The sequence below is a fragment of the Corvus moneduloides genome, chromosome 14 (genome assembly GCF_009650955.1).
Source record: "Corvus moneduloides isolate bCorMon1 chromosome 14, bCorMon1.pri, whole genome shotgun sequence".
In the NCBI taxonomy this organism is placed as follows: Eukaryota; Metazoa; Chordata; class Aves; order Passeriformes; family Corvidae; genus Corvus; species Corvus moneduloides.
The window spans coordinates 9,541,064-9,566,125 of NC_045489.1; the positions used below are offsets into that span (position 1 = coordinate 9,541,064).

The 25,062-nt window shown below is 38.6% G+C and overlaps 1 protein-coding gene across 1 annotated transcript; it reads right to left on the reverse strand.

The window, feature by feature from the left end:
• Positions 1-12,027: 12,027 nt before the first annotated feature.
• Positions 12,028-25,061, reverse strand: FAM199X (family with sequence similarity 199, X-linked). The gene is made up of 6 exons (XM_032123579.1): positions 24,790-25,061; positions 21,758-21,977; positions 19,498-19,647; positions 19,015-19,176; positions 17,675-17,935; positions 12,028-16,822 (listed from the first exon to the last, which is right to left on the reverse strand). Exons 1-6 carry the CDS (start codon positions 25,035-25,037, stop codon positions 16,652-16,654), a joined length of 1,212 nt encoding a protein of 403 aa, XP_031979470.1. The 5' UTR covers positions 25,038-25,061; the 3' UTR covers positions 12,028-16,651.
• Position 25,062: the final 1 nt, after the last annotated feature.

Below are 25,062 nucleotides of genomic sequence, written 5' to 3' on the forward strand. Positions count from 1 at the left end.
GGCCTCAGCAGCCTCTGCAATGAGAGCCATAGATCACCTGAATTAGAGCTAAACCAGCTCAATGAAAAGATCTAACCATGCTGAACTGAGACTTTCTGGTCCCACTGCTGTTCACACTGATGTATACTGTGAACAGCACAGGGTTTAGAGATGTTAACAATTACTGTCATACTTTTAGTAGCCAGAAAGTTGTGGTTTTAATTGGCATATTCCCTAAAATTTAGAAATGACTTTTCACTGTAAATATCTTTTTCCCCTGGAACTGGTCTTGTGCCAGGAAGTTAAGCCATGTTAGACAACCCAGAATATTATCCTTCACTTCCAGAGCTTGCCAATGTTATCTTGGGGGTCTAGTTTTTTTAGCTTTGTTTAAGTTCATTATTAACCAGTTAATATTATGCCTTGAAAAATGCATTTTTAAAAGGTATTTTCATAAACACAACTCAACTGAAATCATGGCTGCATTATAATAATAAAACAAACCTACAAAATTGCAGTCTTAGATAATTCCTGCATTATCTACAGGGGAGAACAATGGGGGTTGTAATGTCAGAATATTGTTGTTTCTCTCCCTTTAAAGTTTAGAAGGTGTTATATACAGACTTTGCAGTTTGGCAGCTATATATCAAAACAGACAGAAAATACTCTGTTCTCTGCTACTATTTCAATATGGAAAGGTCTCATACACAATGCAACAGATTCACAGCAGGTCCTTAGAAAATATTGTACCTTTAGTACCTTTGAGTAAACAAGGGACTTTAGAAGGAGATAAATGAATACAACAAGCAATCCAAACAAATTTTAAAATAATTTCACGAATGGTTTCCCTTTCAGAAGGATAAAAAACTCTGGCCACTCTCTAAAACACTCAACTGATAGCTTACTTATTAGACAAAAATTAGTGTCCATTCAACCATGAAAAAGACAAGCCATTATGTGCTATAAGGGAGCTCAAACTGACATCAGCTACTGTACATCTTGACACTTACTACATAATCAAAGTAAACTTTGCTATATGTGTCTGATCTAATGTACCTGTCAGTTATCACTGTCTCTGCTCAGATGAGTTCATGTGTCACCTATATACATGGGACAAAACAAATAAATAAATTGCAGTGTTATCTCGTCAAGCTGCTCACATGGTAAGGGGAAAGTGCTTAGTATTCTGTAATGGAGTTAGGAGTAATTTACTGAGAGATAATTTCTTTTGGACCTAAAATCTCCTACCTCCTGTAGAGCAGACAAATAGAACTATCTTACAGGAAATGGAGCATGATAATACTGCTCTTTAAATAGAACTAACAAAATGGAAATACAATAGGCATTACAAAATATATAGCTAACAGTTACCAAAACCTTTGATGTTTTTATAGTTATTGCTGCTACAGCTCATTTTAATACAAGAAAAGTTTAACATGTGTTTTTTTAAAACACTTTAAAAAAAAGTTAAACCTGTAAAGTAGTACTCTCAGTTATCTGGGGAAACTGAGCATGAGGAGGGATAGCCACTTGGTTGATGAAATAACAACGATTTGACAGTCAGCTCCAACAGTGGTGAATGGGATGGTCTATAGTTATTATAGCCCTGATGGTTTAATCATCCAGAACTAACCTTCCTGTACCTGAACAATGATGTGGCAGAGTGCAGAGGCTAGGACACTCACCTCGGACTTGAAAGACTAATTCTACTTCTGACTCTGCCCCTGCACCTCCATGTGTCTTAGGCAAGACATTTCTCGATTTGCCACACTCTGCCCCGTCTGCAAAGCGCACTGTCCTCAGGGAGAGGAGCACCACTCACCCTACTGCTTTGTACAGCACAAAGTGCTGCCAAACACAACCCTCCAGCACAGCGCCAAAGAAAGTAACCAAGGTCTTACTGGACAAATAAATTAGTCAAGTTGATTTTTCAGGGTTATTTTACCTTTTTTCTGCTTTATACACATATGTTCCTTTCACTGTATTCCCTCTTGATTGCATATCTTTACCAAAATCATCTTAGTTCTGGCCTGTCTTGTCTTTTCTCTTTTGTCTTTGGCCTGGTGATACCTCTCTAAAATGAAAAGATAAATTATCCAGGAATAAAATTGTTCCTGTAACAGCAAGTGGAATGACTGCAGCTACCCAAACCCAGCTTTGCTCTGCATCCTAGGGTCAAGTTGAAGCCCCAGCCACCAAGAATGCTGCTTAATAACAAATTTTTCAGGGCACTCTGTGCTGAGCTTCTTTCCAGAGCATCTCTTTTGTTCATTTGGCTGGTGTCACTTCCCTCTCAGGGAACTTTTTCAGCACAACAAAATATTTATCAACGCTGAATGCTCTGTGAAGTAGAAGTGGGAAGATTCTCTTCAGTGGAAGATACTTAAAATATTTCACTTTCCAAGTAGCTCTGTGAATACAGGGAAGAAATGCATAACTTAAACACAAGGAGTTACTGACCCAGAAGTGATTAGCATTAGTGTAAAGCTTTCAGACCCTTTTTCATCTTATTGATTCTAAGCAGAATAAATCCGTAAATGATAATAGGGCTCAATTTAAATTACCTACAGCAAGTGCTGCTTTTCAGCTCTCGTCAGACAATCATGCTGTTCAATCAGCTCCATTCCATATGTACAAAGCAAATTAATGTGTATAAAACAGTCGTAACTCAGGCCAGTTTTCAACAAAAGAATCTTTTATGTAGCACACAACTGCCTTTTATTGACACGCTTTTAATTGAACTTATAATGCTATATCCATATTCTACCTAATTATAACAGAAAGTTCATATATCTTTCAAAATACTGACCATACCTCTTCCTTTGTCAAGTTCCCAGAAACTTTACCAGGGTAGGGAATGATGTTCTCAGTTAAGCTCAGATTTGTTTAGGAACACTGAAAGGGAACAAGAAGGCAATTCTGAGTCCATGGCAGCCAAGCAATGTCTCAAGGACGATTACACTGGTGCACTGAATCGGCAAGGCCGGCTCCTCACTCCTTGAATCCGGTCTGTAAATGTGCCTCCCAAAGCCAGGGAGAGGGCACTGTGCATGAGGCATTGACAGAGAATCCTCCAGTCTGAAGAATTCTTTCTTAAGCAATTTGTTTCTGTTTCAAAAGGCATCTTTTGAGTATCTCACTTCCTTTGTGTTGCTGAGTTTACCAGGGAACAGGCAGCCAGGATATTACTTCTTTAAAGGGAGGATTCCTGGGACAACAGAAGCAGCAATGGCAGGGAACAAAGAATTCTCTGGAAAATACTTCTGGGTCAGTCCAAGACACTTGGCCTGTGGAATTACCTTTGAGAGGGCAGCAATGCCAGTGGTGGGGCAGATTACTTGCACTTGTCTCTGCCATTTCAAGCAGGATGGCTTAGAGAGAGCTAGTGGGGGATTCTATAGAGATGAAGGAGGACAGACCACAAGCCTTTTATTTCCATTTTGACATTACCAAGTCCAGAGCTCACTGCGGGTAGGAAAAATCCTGATGTCAACTTCCACAGTCCTTGCAATAAAGCCAAAAGCTAAGACAACAGCACATACTCTTCTTTAAAAACCATGCATGCCATACCATGGTTACCAGCAGCAAAGGGCAAATAAACCCAAGGCTAAAAGCAACTAAACTGTTGACATTGATTTTAACATGGGTAGAACTCCACCTCAAGGATGTACATTGCAATTACTCAATTTTATTGCCAAGCTCTTCTGACAGGTCTGGTCTGCGTTGACACTACACATAGGACTCCCATTTAACATTTTGCTTTAAACATTTTTCTACTAACCAGTCACCCCAAACACAGATTAAGGTGAAGGGCATGAGTGCAGCCACTCTTAGGTGTACATAGGTGCAATAGTTAGCTGGGAACACCACACAGAAAGGCAAGTTCTCCAGAAGAACAGAAATACTCCTCCTGATAAACACATACAAAAAAACCTGTCGTGTAAATGATTCAGCTACACCTCCCACCACACAAACACACTTGCCTGGCATTCAGATGAGCATCTGGAGCATAGCAGCCAGTGCTCCCACTCAGGGCAACAGCTCTCTACAGGAGTGACCTTCTCTTCCTCTTTCTTCACTTCTCCTTTCTTGAGGAGTTTGTCAGGCACTGCAATTAAAAGTCTGTGAGCATTAGTGGAGTTAAAGTAAATAGATGTTTAATCTCTCTGGGGAAATATTTAAGAAGTGTACCCAGATGTATTTACTGAAGATTTCACTAATTCAAATAAATCAAGTTAAAATTACAGACTAGACTGGCTATTGTCAGTTTTCTGAAAATCTTTCAATTCAAAAAAGCAAATTAAAATGGTAAGTTCATTTGTCCTTTGCTTTTTGACTGGGAGCAGAGCTGACATTGATGTGGTGAAAGACATTAGTATTTAACTACTTGAAGAAATTCACATTACCACAGTGTCCTTTTAAATTGCTGTACTTATGTTCGCCACATAAGTTGCTATTAGCAACTCTAAAAAAATGAAAAAAAACCAAAACCCTTATATTACTGTCTTGAACATAGCAATGGTTTATTGTACTAAATTCTTTGGAGCTTTTTTCACTCAATATTTGAAATAGAATTAAAATTCTATCCCTGGAAAAGAACTATTTCTTCTAAAGTGTTTATATCACTCACTGTAAAAATAGACTTTAAAATCTAATGTAGCTGACAAGTAATCTCCAAGTTTTATATCGTAAAATAAAACAAGTCCTTTTGAGAATATTGACTTACCCTGCAAACTTGACTTTCCAGCTTTTAAGCTAAATAAAAACACATTGGTAAAATCCTTATATTGAAGTGATTTTGATTTCTCTGAAGCATGTGATAATTCCTGTTTGCCCTCCAACACTTTTTTAATTTGCATATTACTTTTCCAAATTTATATTACCATAAAGATCTAGAGGAGTAGAGTTTAGATGTTATATATTTAAGGTTGAAGCAAATATTTTACCTAAGACATATCAAACCCTTTGAGAGAATCTGCCTTAAATATTTAAGTAATGATCCTCTAGGAATAAGTGAGGCCACCTGATGTTTAAAAAAAAAAAATTTTAAATGTCTGCTTTACTAAATAAAAAATGGGTCTAATGTTCAGATTTGGTGGGCTGAGATTTCCATTCAGGTAAACAACATTCTACTGAAATAGCAAACAAAATCCTTCTTCCTGAAAACACTCACACTCAGTATTAACAACACAGAGTGTCAACATGGCTCAAATTCAAAAAAAACCAACATGCCAGTAGATTCCTATTTACCATACTTTTACACAAGAGAATCAAATTAATAAATCAAATGAAGAAAACAGGTCCAATCTGGTAGCAGTGTAGTATTAAAGAAGGAACAAAATTATTAAGTCAGGAAGAATGTTAGAAGGTCCTGCTTCCCTTTCAACACGTGTCAGAATCCAGGTTAGCTCAGAGCATTGTGTATTCCTCTCTAAGAACTGGGCAGAAACACATCTCAGACATGCAGGAATAAACATAGGATCAACTTGCTTTGGTGCAGAAGCAGCTTTGCTGCTCTATGCATACTTAAATACAAGCATCTAACCTGTTTAAGTAACAAGATAAACAAAAGCTACAGAGAATGGAATTCTTTCACTGACACCATTATGAAATGCCTCTCACTGGCAATTTATATCTAAAAAAATAACTAGTCTCAAAATTTCCCTTTATGAAGTTTAGTGCCTTGCAGCAGCACAGAGTCCCATGTTCCATTAGGCTCCATTATCAATAATATTCTTTATAGTATTTTAATCAGAAGGACACAGCTCATTAACTAACCAGGGGGAAGGAACAAGACAACAGTGACAAGAAGAAGAATCTGAATGGCAGAAAATTGTTCACATCACATGCATCCAGCAAGTGAGTTTATCAGTTTGGAAAATACACTTTCCCCATCAGTGCCAAAACACTTCACTAAAGAAATGTAGTTAAATATGCCTTCAGGAATGGGCTGAAATAACTGCTGAAGTGGGGCTTTCAAGGTCTCACTTCAAAGTGAGACTTCAAATTCTATTCTGTGGAGTTAAAGAGGGACCAAAACTCCTTTATCTCTTCCACAAACACTCTTATCTAGACCACCTCCAAAAATATTTTTTTAAAAAACTATAGCTGGCCTCAGATTCTTCTCCATTTTTACTTTTTTCTGGCAGTACTGCTCAAGTTAATTTTTGTTGTCTCAGCAGAACAGATCCTAGATTTCCGTGCTTTTCTAGTTGCAAAAATTGCTGCTTTCTTCTGGAACAGAAGTTCTAGATTTAGTTCAGTCACTACATTCATTTTTCTAATGCATTCCAGATCTCTGGAGACAGGTGGTTCAGGATGGAGAAAGATAAATGTAACTGTTTCTCCATGGAGCATTCTGTTGCCTCCAGTTTCCAAATCCAAATTAAGTAGTTAATGATTTATGTATACACTGAGCATTAGCATCTTTGTGCCACGTTAGTCATCAGATCACAAGTGGCTCTAAAGAGGCTTTAGTCAAACAATTGAATATTAGGTTGAATCACTTCATGTAAACAGTTCCAGCATGTTCACATTGATCATCACTAAACAGCAAAGAGGCAGCAGATTCAGTTGTAAAGCTGAAGGAAAAAACCAACACTATCACAGGAACAGCAACAAGCCCCTGGCTCTTTAAATTCAGGTTTTATCACATGGATATGTCTTTCTCTAGATGTATTATCCAAGCTTGCAAGCATTCAGTGTAGGTGGTGTTTTTATTAAAGCTTCACTGATACCGTTATGAAATTGCAGGACTGTGTCTCTTCCTTTAAAGATAACTGTCAGCTTCCACAGTCACAAAAACCCCTGAACCTGTAAATGCATAACCAGAGGCCATCTGTATTTATGCACACATGCAAGTATTAATGAATTTTTTTAAAGTTAATTCCTAGTGCAGAGATTAACTTGGACTTTTTAGACACTGAGTAGGCAATAGAGGGCAGGTGTGAATTCTTCCTCATCACCAAAGCTTCTGGTTGTACATTTTGCTCTTTAAACCAAAGTTTCCTCTGAGGGTGTTGGGTTGGCTTTTCTCTTTCTCAGTTCCGATACTCAAGGTGAACCATTTTATCACCTTCGCATTTTCTTCACTGACAAGATCAACCCTCAGGAATCTCTGACTGAGGAAACCAGGATGGAGGAATGTTGGAAGGAAGACTTTCCCTTGGTCAAGAAAGACTAGGGTAGAGAACACCTATGCAAACTTGACATCCACAAGTCCACGGGCCCTGAGCATTCTAGTAACAAGGAGCACTCTGCAACAAGGAAAGCAAAATTGTCTCAAAAACAGAGTTAACTTTCAGGGATAGCCTTAAAAAGAAAAACTCAGAGACAACTTGAATAATACCAGTTTTCAAGGTTAAATTAGTTTTGTTTTACAGATTCAAGATCATTACTGCAAATGGTTTGGCCTGAGCAAGTAGAATTATTAAATTTCAAGGAAAGGAACAGTTATAAAATTTTTTCTGTTTATATTCCACTTTAGATAAAGTGACATCAGAAGTCCTTTAACAAAAGTACTCCTCAGCTGTATTCCCAGTCCCACATTGACAACAAGGCAATTCTCTGAATGCAGAGAAGATAAATTGTGCTAATGCCACTAAGCAAACATGACATTTTTGTTGTACTGTGATCATAGATGAGTCACCAAGTAAAATGATTAATCACAAATCCATGTTACTAGGCTCATTTAGAGATGATTCTCCCTTCACAAAGCAGGTAGAAGCTCTAAATTTATAGGCTAATGCGTTTATTCTAGCTGTAGCAGTCTCATTACTGGTCTTAAGCATCAGAGTCTGCAGGAAATTTGTGTGCAATTAAGCTAAAGTGATGACCTCCTTATACACATTTTGGCACTTTTTTATCTGATAGTCTGTTGTGCAAATATATAAATGAATTGAAGCATTACATAGAAATTACAGCTAATGCAATACTAAGAAAAATAGACATATCCCAAACTTTAATACATATGCCAATAAGGCATCTCAACCATAAATTACACTAATTTTATCAGTCTGCAAATGGGTTTATCAGTCCACAAATGGGTTTGTGCTAAGATTTTTAGACTGCTTCATTTTTGCTTGGCTAACATTTGTAACTTCTACAAACAGTTTTATGACCTAAATTGTTTCAGGAGGAAGTGCATGCATTTGTGGAGCAACATGTTTATAAGTCAAACACACACTATGAATAGTTTCTATTTGGTAAATAAACTCACCTTACCTTAAAATTAAGCAGAAAAAAAAAATTCTTTCAAACTTCATAAAGGCTTGCTAGCACCATAGTGCTTTTTTCCTCACCTTGAATTTAATAAAATTAAATACTCACATAGACTCATGCATTTTTTTTATCTGCCTACCGAATTAGTCAATATAAATTGTTGCTGAAGTGATCATTTCCATCTACCAAGGGTAAAAGGTTGCACCAATCCTAGACACGATAGGCCCTGGTCCCCTGTACTACCCAAGAGGGACTATTCCAAAGCAGAGCTGGCTGAATATCAAACACTATTTAAAGAACAGGAAATAAATAAATGACAATTTGATGAACTTTAATGTTACATTATACTTTCAGCAGGGAGTAATTAGTTGAATATAATAAATACATTTGTGAGTGTGTGGTGAAAGTTACTTAGCACCATAATCACTAGTTTTCATACCCTCCTAACACACAATGTTTTTGCTTTGTTCAGCAGTAACAAAGAGATGGGATCCAGAGGTCCCCAAACTGGTCTGTGTTCTAGAATAACAGAGAGGAGTTGCCAAATAGAACCACCCAGGAGCTGTGAGATCCTAAGCAAAAAGAATTTATAGTAACTGCTAAGCAGCTGGCACTGGTCTTGCCAGAAAGTACCAGCCAGGCAGAGAACACACCAGTGTGCTCCAGCTTTGGAACGAGGTCAAGAACAAAATCTCTGGACACGCACAAACCTGCCCTGCATGAGAAGCATTTATTGCTCAAAGCATATGCCCATCATCACAGTTCTTGTATACTTCCAGTGCTCCTCAAGATCATAATTGGTGCATGGCATCTTTAAATACCTCTGGAACACAGGAGACATCAAACCTACAAAATTATCTAAACTATGTTTAGATGCTGTCCATACCTGAAAATTGACAAGCTATTAAAATGAACTAGTTTCAGCTCTTCCTTTGCTCCTACTAGGCACAACCGAAAGTAAAACAATACCCTATGACAAATTATTTATTTCTACACTGAACAAAGAAAGCAAGGACTAAATCAACTTTTAATGGACTAAGAAAGGGAACAAATACCATGAAATGAGAATTACCTAAATAATGAGGATGGTCTATAATGGATTAAAACTGTTTTCAGCAACTCCTGCAATGAACTGCCATGTTGTACTCACAGCTTACTGTTCTTAGGAAGTGTAGACAGGAACTATGTGTCAAGAAAAACAAGCTATGTAGATACAAACAGCTATCTGCCACATTTTAAATCTCTTTACTCTGTGATCATGACTTAAAACTTTATTCCCTCCTTTCAAGATTATTTGGGCACACATCTTTCCTAGGGGAAATATCCTACAATTAAAGACTTTAGAACCTGCTACTGTTTTTATGACAGCTACTGACACAATGGAGGATGGCTCTGCAATCACATACAACTGCTCAAAGCCTTCCTAGTTCTGCACAGAACCATAAAAGCTTAACTTCCAAGAATAAACCCAAGATTCCAGGGAGAACTCCTCACATGTTCTCTGCAGTTATATGTGTTAGTAAGCTTTTTGAAAGGTAGCAATAACTGTCAGACAAGCAGAGAGAGAAAAAGAGACATTACAGAACAGCTCCCTTTGAAGCAATACTTTCCATTACTCCAAAGGAAGCCCCATTCAGAGGTTATTATTTAAAAAAAAAAAAAGCTAATCAAGCTACACCTTTTCTGCACTGCCTCCCAGAGACAGACAGCTATGTACATTATGAGACTCAGCACATTACAAGCTGGCTGCTTGTTTTCTATCATCACCTAATATTTTCAACTGCCAAATTCTCAGCCCCCAGTGAGGATGTCTGGATTCAAAACAAAAACCAGGAAATTCAAACAGCAACACGGCACATAGAAAAGTTAACACTAAACAGGAGTGTACTAAACAGGAGTGTACTTCCACCTTTCAGTTGCAATAAGCAGGACCAGGCAAGAATTAGCAAACACTATGAATAGAAGAAGGTAACTTTTCCCTCAGTCACCAGAAATGTTATTATTGTAAAGCTGACCCTTAACAGACAGATCCCTACTTCAAAAACAGCGTAAGAGGCAAAGCAAATCCCCCTAACATCTTTTAACAGGACGTAACAGAATAAAGGAAAGCATTTGTAGCAAAGCAACGTGGCAGCTGTAGTTTAAAATCCAGTAAATGACCACAGTGCTCCCCCTGGTGACAACAGACGGGCCGAGATACCTGCCGGGAGAATCAGCACAGCAGCGCCAAACTCCAGCTTCAGCTACTGCAATAAATCCTCCTTCTTTGAGAAACTTTGTAGAAATACAGCAGCTGCTTCCACTGAAGTAGGATTAGAAAGACTCTAATGCCACGATGAATTATCATGCTTTAGCTTCAGGAATGTGTTCTCCGTTATCAGAAATAAGTTCTTACACCAGTGATGCTGCCAGGTGTAAGTCACTGCAGCATGGAGGAAAGAGAATGAAATGAGATTACAACGGATGAATGTTCTAGAATGAGGTAAAAAAAATGTTTTCTACCAAGTAGGGCACGGGATCTTTAGGAATACATACAAAGGATCTCAGGAAACTAAACTATAACTAGTTTTGTACTGGAAAATGTTTGGATGAAGTCTACAGTTCAGTATAGTAAGAGTGGGTTGAGGACAGCAAGCCTGCAGCCAGTGACACCTTTCCCTGTCAAATTAAGTAAAGCAAGCTTATCAATTGGTTTTGCCAGTGTGGAAATCTTCATTCAGCTTGTGCCTAAATAGGGTTTGGCCATCAAATGAGACTTTCTCAATGCAGTAATACTGGCTACATATGAGAGAAATGAAGAAATGCTTAAGGAGGCCTAATAAGAGTCAGACCATCTTTGGTTGTGCCCATGTAACCCCGGTGACAAGCAGCTGTTTGCCAGCAGATCAGACTCACCCGTGCAACTGGTACCTTGATAATGAACTGCTGCAACAGGACAGACTGGGAAAGATCCTGGGATTCAGAAAGCATAAGCATCAGCTTCCCTGCAGCTTCTGGGTGCTATGCAAGGAAATGTCAGCCCTTACAAGCAAACATCCCAATGGGTCAAGGTCCTTGGAAACATTTCAATTTGAGTTTTGTTGCAAAACATTCCACACTGTCACTCACCTTTGGGTGAAAACAGAAAAAACGCACAAGCAGGCTGCTCAGGTGAAGGCAAAGCACCACAAGAGCAAGAGCTTCCACAGTTCTGTTCAAAACAATTAAAGATCTTTCACAGTTCGACAAGACTTGTTGTGATATGCAGCATTTTCCACCCTGTCCTTCTCCATCTCTTGACGTCTACAGAAACTGGGATAGCAACACTTGGTCAACTTTAACTTCTGTCAGTGTTTGATGAGAACCAACTCCCAGAAGTGTTTGATGAGCCATAGCCAGGACAAAGAAGGCAGTTTTAGATCCCTGAGATGCTGCAGGAAACTTTCTGCACACTGAGGAATACATCCCTATGCCAGCTATCCTCTTCTCAGGTTTTCAGGATTTTTTTATTGGATTCCAAGAGGAAAAAAGGAGTTTTTGCAGTATTACACTTCAAACTTCAGTATTGCAGAAGACAAATTTGGTTCAGGGACACAATTTATACAAGCTGGCAAGTGTTCTCACACTTGCCTATTCCAAGACTGGTAACGGCAAAGCCATTGCCACTGCTGTGTCCTTGCTGGTGCTGAGCGTACATAAAAAATACCTCTGGCACAGGAATCAAAACAAAGGACAGCTCAAAGTACATGACCTTGGGTTATATAATTCACAACAATTAATTGCTTCCCCATGAAACAATTCTTGTCAGATTTTAGTTAAGGGGGGACCAGTTTGGTTTCTGCCATCAAGAACAGTTAAGATGTGCCACTTTATTTGTATTTTCTGCCTGAACAGTGACTCCGCAGGTCCTGCATACAAACTCCCCTTCTCTGAAGAAGATACTACATAGTTTCATTAGAATATCTTTGTTATATCATTAATTTTAATTCCAACCTGTACTTCAATATGCACATAACTATTTTCAAATACAATGAAAACTTGAATTCAACAGCATCAGAGCTTTCAGTAAATCCTTCACAACTTCAGAAAAATCTCTATAAACATTATGTAAAGTAGATACAGAATGTACAGAGAACAGTTTTCTATACAAAAGTGCATTTTAGCAATACAATTAGCAGAGAACCTGGGAAAAGAACACCCTCAATTTAAGCAATACCATATACGCTAATCTATACCCTCATCTCTCCCCCCGACCAAAAAGAAAAAAAAAAAAAAATCAACCCCCCCACTTTCCCCTTGCTTTGGTTATTAACTATATTCAAGGCTTCAGTATTACATTAATTTTTTTTTTTTTACATTGAAGAATTTGTCATTTGGAAATGTTTTGAAGTTAGCCAGATGAGAGAGAATGCAAATATGACTCACCAGAGTTAACAGTCAAAATAGACAAACAAAAAGCTAAGATTTTCCCTTGATAGATTAATAAACTAATCCTTGCAATCCTTAAATGGACAACTGTTGACTTTTCTGTGCCCAAGAATTGCAAGATCAGTAAGTTTAAGAACATTAAACCAATAAATCTAACAACATTTGCCATGAAAATCTGGCATATATGAATGAACTTTAAAAGCTCCCAAAACAGTCAGGTTTATTAATATTTATAGACCAATGCATCAACTGATTTAAAAGCTGAAAGAGTGTTAGGAGAAAAGAAATGGCTTCAGGCCATTCAGCACAGATGAACAGTAAATATTGCCATTTTATCTTTCTGTATTGTATATGCACTCTGATGTAAATGCATGTAAGAAAGTTCAAGCAGGTTGGTCGATTTGTTTTCTCCCCAGAGAATGATCTTCACAGGTTTCAAACAACAATATGAGAACTAAAATTTGAGCCGAGGAAAGTCTTGCAAAGACTTTTCTTGTTCTTCCAAGTAAGCACCCCATACTGAGCATATTGTAACCATCTTTTTATCAGCTTCCCAGATTACAAAAAAAAAAAAAAGGTATTTTAACAAAAGATGACATACACAAAAATCAGCCAAGTTTGTCAGGCAGCTTTCTTCTTCATATTTAAAAATCATATTAGAAAAGAATGTTTTCTCTTGTTTACAGTCCTATTGCAGTCAGACTTTCAGTGCTCCTTCTAAGCCTTTTTAGAGAAAAAGTTACCATGGAAGCAAACTGTTATTGTTACAGAGTGTAAAATGATTATATTCACATTGCAGTGGGTACAAAGTTCCTACAGACACAGTTTCAGTACCATGAAGCCATGTAACTATGAGCTTTTTCCTGTGCGTCTCTATGTTGCTTTTAAACTTGACAGTTTTTCTCTATTAATAAAAAGCAGGTATTTGATTTAATTTTTTAAGAAAAAAACACAATAAGGATGCATTATTTTAGCGGTCTGTTACTCCTGTTCATCAGTAGTTGCACCTGTAGCCACAATGGCCAAAACTTAAATCGGCAAGACCAAATTTCACTGACATTCCAACTGTTTGACTAATACTATGGGTATTTCATAGAAACTCACAGATTTAGATTGGAAAAGTCCTTTTAAGATCATCAACTACCACCCTAAATCTAACACTGCCAAGCCCACCACTAAACCATGTCTCTAAGTGCCACATTTACATCTCTTTTAAGTACCACCAGGGATGGGGTCTTCCTGGGTAAGCATTGAGTATAAAGCAGGGAAAAACATGAATCTGACAAAAAACCTCCCCCCCACCACAAAATGAGTGTGCCACTAGAACTACAGAGGATGAGAAAGCAAAAGGAAAAAAAAAACCAAATGTGTAGAAGTATGTAAAAACTCTTGAATCCCACAGTCACTTCAGGCCTGATTCTCTGAGATCAGGAAAAGACAACATTTTATCTCTGGGTACTTGGCAAAGAACATTCAAGGTAAGCAAGATGCTATTCTGCATTCCTATCAGAACATTCAGAGTTTTGTATTCTTTGCATTCTTATGAGCATCCTGGATCTATGAGATCACAGAGCTATAAATTATTAGCATGGAATCCCTGGAAATCCACTCTCTTCTATCATTTTAACTGTCACACACACAACTGAAGTACCTGCTGGAGACAACACAGCACAATCAGGTATTCTGGCACCCAGGACCTTTTCGTCCAATGTAACAAAGGAGCAACTGGACCCACCTAATCACTTAGAATACTTTATACTTACATGCTCACACTATGATGGAAATACTATCTTCCCTCACTTCATGATCTCTGGAAGCTAGTAGACAAGTGACCAGAATGAACTGTACCTCATCAAAATGATGGGGTCTTTTCACAACAAAACCTGAGGTATTTTAAACTCTGAATAGCTGCTGAAACAGAATAAAGTGACACACTTTCACGCTCCACCACACTGAGATATTGCACCTTTCTTACAATTCACTTCAGAGTTTCAATTCTCTACAGTACTAAGTGTGCATTTTTCTTCAGAAAAAAAATTCAATCACATTTCAAAGTCACTGCAGAAAATAAAGGTTATACTGAACCATGACAGTGTACACATGGTGAAGTATTTCATGATGAATTCATCCATTACCATGCAAGAGTTTAACAACTGCACCCTGAAATTAGCCAAATTGATAGCAATTAAATTTTATTTTTCACACAAGATATTCAAAAGAAGCTCCAGGTTTAAGTCAATCTAAATTCTCAGTAAAGTGTATACTGTTAAGAAGTTTTCAGTATTGATTATACAGGAGGGAGGCATCAACTAGCAACAGCGCAGTACAAGCAAATACTGACAGGTAAGAGACACTTGTGGTTAGTGCACAAATATACTGGCAATATGGGATGGCCAACATGAGCTTAAAATGACATTACCTGGCTTTTAGTCAGTCCACGGCCAAGCCTGGGTACCTGTTGTAGAGCAGCAGTAAGTTCACACATACTAGTTTGCCTATGGGCCTCATTTATTTCTTATCAAAACCCTTTCAGAGGCCACTGTTCAGATAATTTACTGGTCAGTTTATTTTGAGGCTAAAAGGAATGCCCCTTCTGAAAGGAAAATACTTCAGCTGTCAGGGCTAATAAGTCTGTGCAGGACATGGAACATTAATGTCAGTAGTCCTAAAGCCAATCATGCATTCTGCAGGATTGGGCTATATCCTCCTGCAATTACAGACACTTGTGGCCACACTAAACTGTCAAACTCCTTAATTCAACAGTAAAATTAATGAAGCATTAACATAATAAAAAATTATTTTCTAAACTCAGAACTCAAAAATACTTTTAAAATGTTTTAAATTTCACATTAAAATTTAGAACAATCATTTTTATCTCAGCCATGGGGGGAAGGAGTTCTAGAAAAGTAAGATAAAGACTAAAATCAGCCTAAAGATTGTCAGAATTAGGAAAAAGGTTGAAACTACTATTACTTCCCTACCTGAAAGCCGCAATTTTACCTAATTTTCTTATCATGAGAAATTTCAAAAGCTGATAGACAACAAAAGGAGAATTCTGATACATGTCATGGTGTAACGACCCACACAGAAGACAACCTCAGCTAAACATACAATTAAAAAAGTACAGCTGCAATAAGTTCTCCTGTCAACAATATGAATCTATTTAGATACGCTTCTGGGGAAGAAAACCACTGAAGTTGTGTGCCACTTGCTTGCACTTCTGTTTCCAGTAGTGTTTTTAACTATTTTAAGTAGTGTCCTAGACAACTTAATTGCAGATTAGTGTATTTTCAATGCATAAATGTGTTTTTATTGGAATCTTTTCACTAGGGATGTACTGGTGAACCATTAGTAACAATCATAAGATATTGAGCAGCAAAATAACCTTCTGAAGACTTAGCCTGCAATTATTTTGAGGTTTTTTTCAGAATTTTAGTTGGTTCCTAAGAACTACATTATTAGGCAGTATTTGTGTTACAGATTCTCTGCATTAGATGTCCTGCTTCTTGTTTTCTGTGTAGTTTGAGTTAAATCCCAACTTTTAGAAAAGTATCAACAGTACTTTGATTTTGTACAAATCAAGAGCAAGGCTGAAGAAAGCCCCATAGAGCAAAAGATTTTTCCTCATGCTAAACAATCTTCCTATTAATGGGAAAGGAAGACAGAACAAGTCAAGTGTAATACTAACTCTAAGCTGAAAAAACCCAAAAAAGCTGAAGCATAGTAATGCATGCTTTGTGTCATCCAAAAGCACCCCTAGACTTACTTGCAAGTAAGTTAGCATGTCAGTCAAGTTCAAATTTCCTTAAAATTAGATCTCTTCAGCAGCTTTTCAGAAGATAGATAAGCTTCTGAATTCTTTGTTGCAAAATTAGTCTCAAAAAGCTGAAACTACTCAATACTTAGACCTTCTTAGCAAAATTACACTTGAGAAAAGATCTGGTTTGTATTGTTAACACTAATCAAAATTTGGTCAAGAAATATATGTAAACAATAAGGATAATACATTTAAGGCTTAGAAAGAACACTGATAAATTCACCCCTGTCACATTAAAACATCCACATCTCCTTCATGGTCCTCCTCAGTCACTTTTAAAGACAGCACTTCTTCGTTAAGAAATAACCCACTCAGTCTTTCCTTACGAGCTTGTCTTTGTTCTTTCAGCTGTCTCTTCCGTAAGGCCTTTTGCTGGAGTTTCCGTTGCTTGGAACGTTTCTGTCAAAATACAGAAGAGACAAAATATAAGATTTTTTTCTGTAAATTAGAAAAAACACCTCTGAAGCTGGCAAATATAAATTAACCTCTAAAATAACATCTGCTCTGAAAAATAACAAACACAAATTCTCAGAGGTGGTGTAAACATTCATCCAAAATCATACCTGATATTAAAATATCAAGATAATTTATCACAACTGAATTATGAGGCACAACATTACCCTGTGATGTTGCATAGTTGAGTCTTTGATTGGGGGAATCTTTACTGCTGGAGAAATGTTAGTCTTACATTTAACAAACCCAAGATGTTGAAGAGCAAGAAAGAACTGCTCCTCTCCTCCACACTTGAAATTAGAATTACGGGGACAGAAGGAGTACCACAGTACTACTTTAAATGAAACATGCTTCAGTAGGTCCCTTCTCACCAAGGAATCTCATGAGACATGCTCAAAGAATAAACTGAAGAAGATTCAACAAGCCTGATGAAACTTCTAATTGAGAAAAAAAACCAAAAACAATCAAGGGTCTCTCTACTGTCCAGAAATTATGCCTAGTTTAGGGTGATCATTCTTAAACAATTTTTTTCTTAAGTTAGATGCATAAGCCTTATTCAAGCCCACTCAACTTATTCTAAACAAAAGGAATTAGAATATCTACAACATACAAACATCAGGCTTTCAATTAGAAGTGATGGGAAGAGGACAAGTTTAAATACCTTATGATCATTGGTTTATCTAGATAACTCAGTTACTCTGTTCCTTCAGGACAAAAACCCCAGGTAAGATCACATGAGCAAGCTTCACAAGTTAAGACAGCTTAATTAATACAGATGTACATAACTAGAAACTTTACTTTTGAATCCCGGATTCTTTCTGCAGCACTTGTGGACAAATTGCTGTCACTGTGTGCTCGACTCATGTTGGCACTGGAGTTTGAAGCGGAGTTGGCAATGCTGGAGCCGCTGCTGCTTGCTGAGCTGACCATGCTGGCACTGCTGCTGCTGGCACTGGCACCACTCACACCACTGGTACTCGCACAGCTGTAGCTGCTCCTCTTCCAGCTCTCCCTCACAGACCGCTGGCGAGGTCCGTGTTCCTTGATATAGTTTCTCACCTTTAGAACAGAGGCAGCAAAATTACTATAGCTTGATAAATGCTGCACTGAGATACTCCTTTTCATGGAAAAAACACAATCTGCCTATTAATAATTATGAAGCATTGGGTCAGTTTGGTTAGGCTTTTAAAACATTTTCCTGTGGCTGCTTAAAGCCCAAGCAATCCGGAGTCACCCACAGAACTTAACTGTTCTTTCACCATGGAAGGAAAATAAGTAGCAAGGGCTGGGGGGTTCTTGTTTCTTCTGCCTGTCATACTTGTGACTGTGTAACAATATGTTATTATTTTAACACCAAACAGAAATATCAGTGAAGTTCAAGTGAACCAAGTTGTTTACTTAATGTATCAAAACCCTTTATTTTGCTAGGTATACTCAAACAAAAATGAGTGTAAATAAAGCAGCACTTTTCTACTTTAAGATGACACTTACAAAATCCTTGAAATATGAAACAGACCAAGCCCATAAAAGCAGTGAATGTTTTCCATTTTCAACTTTATCTTCAGCATTTATCAGTGCAACACTGAGGAGTTCAGCTTGTTTGGACACTGCATCTCTTCCCAACAACACATCTCAATAATTCAATGACTGAGAAGACAGTAGGATGTATCTACCCTATCAGCCAGGCAGCTTTCTTTGTTAAAACTTGCATCTTGCAACATCTTTAAAATGCCTTATTCTCTATCCCTTTCTACATGAAATTTATGGTCTTCCCCAATGAATTCCAATCTTTTGGAGTTTTAAATGCTAGTTTACATTCAGTGAGTAAATGAAGACTCTCAGCTAGCTGATGGTCATGAAGTGGAGTACAGTGCCATAAGCAGCACCAGGTCCACAACATAACTCATTACACACTCACCAGCTCTGGCTTAACACATAGTGAGAATATATAACCAGTCTTTTATGTAAAGGTTTAGTACATACAATATGCTTTTGATATCCATCACTGACAGTATTGTGCTCTAGTGTCTCTATATATAATGATTATGCATTAAAAAATTGATCACAAGTCCATAAGATTTTGCAAGATATAATCAGATGCTGAAACCCTGGAGTCAAATGTACAAACCTTAACTCACCTGCTTCAGTTTTTCATCTGTGAGACAGTTCAATTCAATAATGAATTCACTATCCGTAGGTGAGATCTGAGCAGTAGGATCAATAATTTTAATAATATCAAGTTGCTCTCGAAGGCCCATCTCTGTACTGACTTTGCGACTCAAATATTCAATATATTCAACCTAGGACCCAAAGAAAGGCAGGTCATTTTGAAGTATCATTGATTCTAAATGAGAGATAGAAAAAAGAAAGAACCAACAGAATAAAAACATGCTCAAATATCATGATTCTAGCCTTGAGTATCCTTAAAAACCTAGGGTGAAAATTTGAGTAGGCATTAAACTGCCTCCTACAGATCCAAAGGACAAGGTTCAGTTTTGAGAATCAAGTAGTACTGCACAGGTCTGCATTTACACCTACAGCAAACAGGATGGCTTTTAAGTTTTATCTTTTAATTGGAAGTTCTTCTGTACATTGCAGTTCTCACATAGGAAAAAAGTCACCTGTTCATCATTTGTCATTGCACTCCATGGAAGTTCATCAAGATTCCTATGCTTGTTTTTCTTTTTGGGAAGCAGACAGGGAGAGCTTGGAATACTCGGTATAACATCAGAAAGCACATCACTCCCACTTGTAATGTCGCTGCCAGGCAACTTGTAACATGCAAGAGGAAGAACAAAGCTTTAGAATACAGTAGGCAGATTGTAAATCATTCTAACACTATTAACAATTCAAAACATACCATCAAATTAGCAAAGCATTGATTATCTCTGTACTTTAACAAACTCTGTGTAATTACTCATAAACCTGCAATACTCCCTTAAATCTTCCTACAAACAAGTGCAGCAAATTCAATTCACACTATTCTGCACTAATCAATCCTCTTTTTAAAAATTCGTGTTTAAGAAAACAGCAGATTGATGCCGCATTTCAACTATTTCCCTTCTCCATCAGTGGAAATGGTCCATTACAATCCAAAGCTAAATCTAAACCTCCCATTTTGGAGCATAAGTCTAGTTTAAGGAAGATAATTTTAAAGCAGGTCTGTAATTCCTACCAAACTCCATAATACACAAGACAATTCAATTGAAGTCACTGTCATTTGCCTGGAAGCAACTGAGAACTTCAGCTAGCTTCATTTATACAACTGACATGTGATTTCTGAATGCACTTCCAGTTAAAGTGGGACAGTTGGATTACTTGTGCTCAGATTCTGCCAGATAACACCATAAAGAGCTACAAAAAAGTCTTTCCAAAATCCTGTAAATCCAATCAAGTAAGTCTCTTAAGAAAAGCTTGTTTTAAAAAACAAAGAGTAATAAAAAAGCTAGTTACCAATCAAACATACTGTCAGCTAAGGCATAGGAAATGGCTTCTTTTCAAAACAATTGCCAAGTTTATCAAGCAATTAAAATTTCACAACTCAGTGAAGCTCTGAATCTTTAGGATCCAACCTGAGTTGTTCCTACAGACTGCATTGTAAACACACACTTGTAACTTCAGCGATATAACATACATTGAGACCAGCAGATGGACTAAACCAGTCAGAAATTCAAAGCTGATCTCAATACATGTCTCAAGTTCACTTGCATCTTCTGGAACAGGATTTGAGCTTTCTTGAAATCAGTTTTCAGTTCTTGCACTGTCCTTAAAAGACTCTCTACATGCTCTGACCAAGCTTTATGACAAAATTTTAAAGTATTTCCCAATAAATTCTGACGCCCTATGTTGCCTATTTCGAAGTTATATATACGTTCATAGTTGATTTAAGTCTTTAATATAAAAAGTCAATTTAGGTCTACAATATATTTTAAAATGCATATCACATTTGAAAAACTGCTGAATAGGGAAGACTATCACAAACTAGAGATATCCAACAAGGACTGCATTCAGCGCAGATGCAGGAAAAGGATGTGATTCACCTTCACACTTTTCCCATTCTGGTCAGACAAAATGAGCTCTCTACTCTTATTGGCATAGAAAAAACAAAAGGATGGAAAAAAGCTATGGCAAGAGTTTCTACACTTTACCTAGAAAGCTTCAGTAGGACCAGACATCTATAAACAGATTTCATTAACAGGGCAGATCCTCAGTACAAAGGGTCTAAGCTCATGGCTACAAGAAACAGACAATGGTTCCTAAAACCAAACGACATGTAAGCATCCTACTTTGGAGAGCTGACCTTCAGTCTCTCCTCCTGATTAAGGAGGTCGGAATAAAATGAAACAAAACATTTTTGTTATCATTCAAGATTCAGATATGTGCTCCTATGTTCGGTAGTTACAAAGAAACAAGTGCTGAGGTCACTTGGTTTGTTCAGAAGAAGAGGAGACCAAGGAGAGACTTCATAGCTGTCTACAGCTTCCTCAAGAGGAGAAGAGGAGGGGGAGGCACTGATCTCTCCTCTCTGGTGACCAGTGACAGGACACAAGGGAACAGCAGGATGCCAGGTCAGGGGAAATTAAGCTTAGATATCAGGAAAAGGCTCTTCCCCCAGAGGGCGGTCAGGCACTGGAACAGGCTCCCCAGGGCAGTGGTCACAGCACCAAGCCTGAAAGAGTTCAAGGAGTGTTTGAGCAAAATCTGTCAGACACAGAGTGTAACTCCTGGGCTTGTCCTGTGTAGGGCCAGGAGCTGGACTTCAGTGATTCTTGTGGGTCCCTTCCAACTCAGGATATTTTATTCTATTACTTTTCAGCTACAGCTAAATCCAGCACACAACAGTCTACACAAAATTTTACATTTCCAGTGGAACCACCTTACCTGCCACTCAAACTCGCTGTCTGACCAATCCCAGTATGTGCTGATAGAAGAGGAGACATCACTGCAGACACTGCCCTCGGGGAACAAATCAAAAGAGGTGAATTCCTGGTCATCCAGGAGTGAGTAACAATCATCCTGATCCCCCACTGACACCGATGAGAACAGCTCCTCGCTGCACTCTGAGCTGGCCACGCTCGTCCCACAAGATGTCAAGTTCCACCTGCAAAACAGGATAACACAATTAGAGAGCAGCAAACCTTGGCATCATGTGTCTTAAGAAATTCCTTTAAGCCTCGTTAAACTATCTCCACTTTGCTAGTGATATTATACATTGACTTCATTGAAATAAGTTCTAATTATGTAAATTGAAGTATTCTATTTTTAAATATTTTTTAAAGTACATAAACAACACCAAATGGGACACAATGTTAAAAATATCAAGGCAAAAATCCATATACAGTTAGTATAATTACACCTTTATTTTGATATATTATCAGTTTCTGCCCCAGAGCTATGACTCCTGTAGTATGGAAATTGTCTTTTTTTGCTGCTGGTTGGGTTTTTAAAACACACAGATCTAAAAATAAAGTTTTCCAGGCATTGGGATATTTAAACTTCCACATAAACTGGAATAAACAGAACAAAGAAGTTAATCAATTTGACTCCAGGACACATAGAAATCAAAAGACATTTCAGGTTGATAATCCCCCACAACATTAAGGCTTAATAAGGAAACACATTATGGACCTATTATTCACAACTCTGAATGTCAAAAACATTGGACATGCTATTGGAATGAGACAGTGCAAGATGGGGAAGTGACCTGTGTGAAAATGCTAGCATGCCAAAATTAAACACCTTTTTCACCTCATTATTTCATTACAAAGCTAGTTGAAGTTGTTGCTAAAGGAAAGCCATTGAGAACTCAATTTTCACAGAACAGATTTTTTACTCTAATGAGAGTAAGCCAGAATGTAACAAGCTCATGAAATCAGTCTCCATATCTGGATTTATTTTACATATTGGTGAAAAGTAGGTCAAGACAAATATGAGTCAGCACAGCACTGCAATATGGCCAAAACAATTTGAAAAGGGCTTCTAAAATGCACCACACAAGCCCACACAATCACCTCCTGTTCCATCAGCCTGTCCACTTCATTCTGGCTAACTACAAAAACACTCTTCTATCCAACTGCAAAAGCTGAGCAATTCTATCACCAGAAAGGCTGGTCCTCAATCTCATTATTTAAACTGCATACCAGGCTGGCTAAATATGTTTGTGATGGATTCATTTCCACATCTGCTTGGCCAGATGTGAATTTATCCAATGTTAAAGACATTTCCAAAACTTTCCTCGTAGCAGATTCAGGAGTTCTTGCCCTGCCTCCCTTTCTGCATCCCTTATAGATGTTCACTGCTTTGCTGGTACAGACTCTTGTGGGCAGGGCAATCCATTGGTAATGAGCAGAACAAGACTGTGGTGACACAGCACATTACTCGACATGAACACAGTTTCAGAATCCATAAAATAATGACGAAAGGAAAGACAGAGTGGACAGTTTCCACACATCAAAACAAAGGCTGAGGTACATGGGCTCTAGTACCAACAAACTACACACGTACTCCAGGTACAGGCAGTCAGCCCTCACCTTCTCATAGCCAGGGGGCCTGCTGTGTTCCCTGAGGTGAACTGGATTAACAACAAATGGGAACTACATTAAAATTACTCCTAACTTTAAAAAATAGAAAGCCTTATGTGAACACCACAGATTGAGCTGCACATCTGCAATGGCTTAATCAGTGCAAGACAGGGCATGTCCTTTTCCAGAGAAGTGAAACAGCCCCTCAAGATGCCTGGGTTACAAACCTGGGCTCGTAAAATGAGCAAACCTGAGCAACACACTTGAGAAGGCAACAGAAAGAGAAATGTACAAAATTAATTAAATGCAAATTTGGTGACTATCACACTTTTATTTACAGATATTCTAAGAATATATCTTACTGCTCATGTCTTATGACTTAAGAACTATATTATGGAAGCGTATCATGTTCGATCGAGGCTCTTCATGCTGAATCATTTAAGAATGTATAATTAAGAATTTGCCCTTATGAATGACACTTTTAAAGAGCAATTTCCAAGACTTCATATAAATTCACTATTCATAATTGTGTTGCAGAAATACTAATAACCCATAACAGAATCTTGCAAGTCTGGAACAGGAATGTTGGAGACATATATGTTGGAGACTGAAATCTCATAGATTATTCTCAAAAAAAGCTATTGCTATATTCAAGCTTAATACTATGCATTAGCAGAATTAGGTTCTTAGGAAAGCAGGACAGTGGTTTTGATTTTAGGAGCACAACTGGAACTTCTTTGTTGAGCTGTATTTGCCCTTCTAGAACAGACCTTTTCTACAAATTACAGGCAGAATAATTTGCCCTTAATTAGTAGCATGGGGTGGAAATGTCTCTTCAGAAGTCAGTACAGTCACCAAGCCACCTAACTCCTTCTGAATCTCTTAAGGTCTGCCTGGTATCCATGCAAGACCTGCCTTTAAGTCTTATAAACACACCATTCTGTAGCTGCCTACAGCCCTCAAAAATTATCAAAATCTCAAAAATTAAGAAACTCGGAACGAGGCTTGGAGCAACCTGAGCCTAGTGGAAGGTCTCCCCGCCCAGAGCAGGGGAGTTGGAACTAGATTGCCTTTAGGGTCCCTTCCGACCCAAACCATTCTATGATTCTATGAAAAGACACATCTTAAAACACTGACCCAGCTCACACCGGCAACTGTAACATGATGAGCCGAACGCAGACTAAGCCAAGGGGAAGGGTAACCCAGCAGGGCGTGCGGCGGACACGCGGAGCACCTGCAGCCCGGCCATGGCCGGCTCGTCCCCGGCAGGGTAGCGCGGGAAGGATGCGCGGCCCTGCTCAGGGGCGGCCCTAACCCCGCCGCGACCGCCGCGCCGCCCGCCCCGGCCCCTCAGCATCACCCGGCCCGCCCGCTCTGACCCGCTGAGCAGACCTGTTGGAGTGGAAACGGTGCAGCGGGTCGGTGCGGTGGCAGGAGGAGAGCTGGCAGCCAAAATCGCTGACGTCCAGGCAGCCCTCCTCGCTCAGGCTCAAGCTGCCGCCCCGCGGCGGGTGCTGGTGCGAGAGCAGCGGGCACGGCTCCTCGGGGGCCAGGAACTTCTCGTACAGCTCCTCGGTCATGGCGGCGGACGCGGGAGCGGCGGGAGCGCCTCGGGCACACGGCGGCAGCGGCGCCGCCATCAGCGGCCGGTCCCGGGACGCGCCG

Coding starts and splice junctions, on each gene's coding strand:
- FAM199X (XM_032123579.1), bottom strand. CDS start 25,037: ATGGCGGCGCCGCTGCCGCCGTGTGCCCGAGGCGCTCCCGCCGCTCCC. Junction 21,978..24,789: donor CACCGTTTCCACTCCAACAG/GTCTGCTCAGCG, acceptor CCTGTTTTGCAG/GTGGAACTTGACATCTTGTG. Junction 19,177..19,497: donor CAATGACAAATGATGAACAG/GTGACTTTTTTC, acceptor TTTGGGTCCTAG/GTTGAATATATTGAATATTT.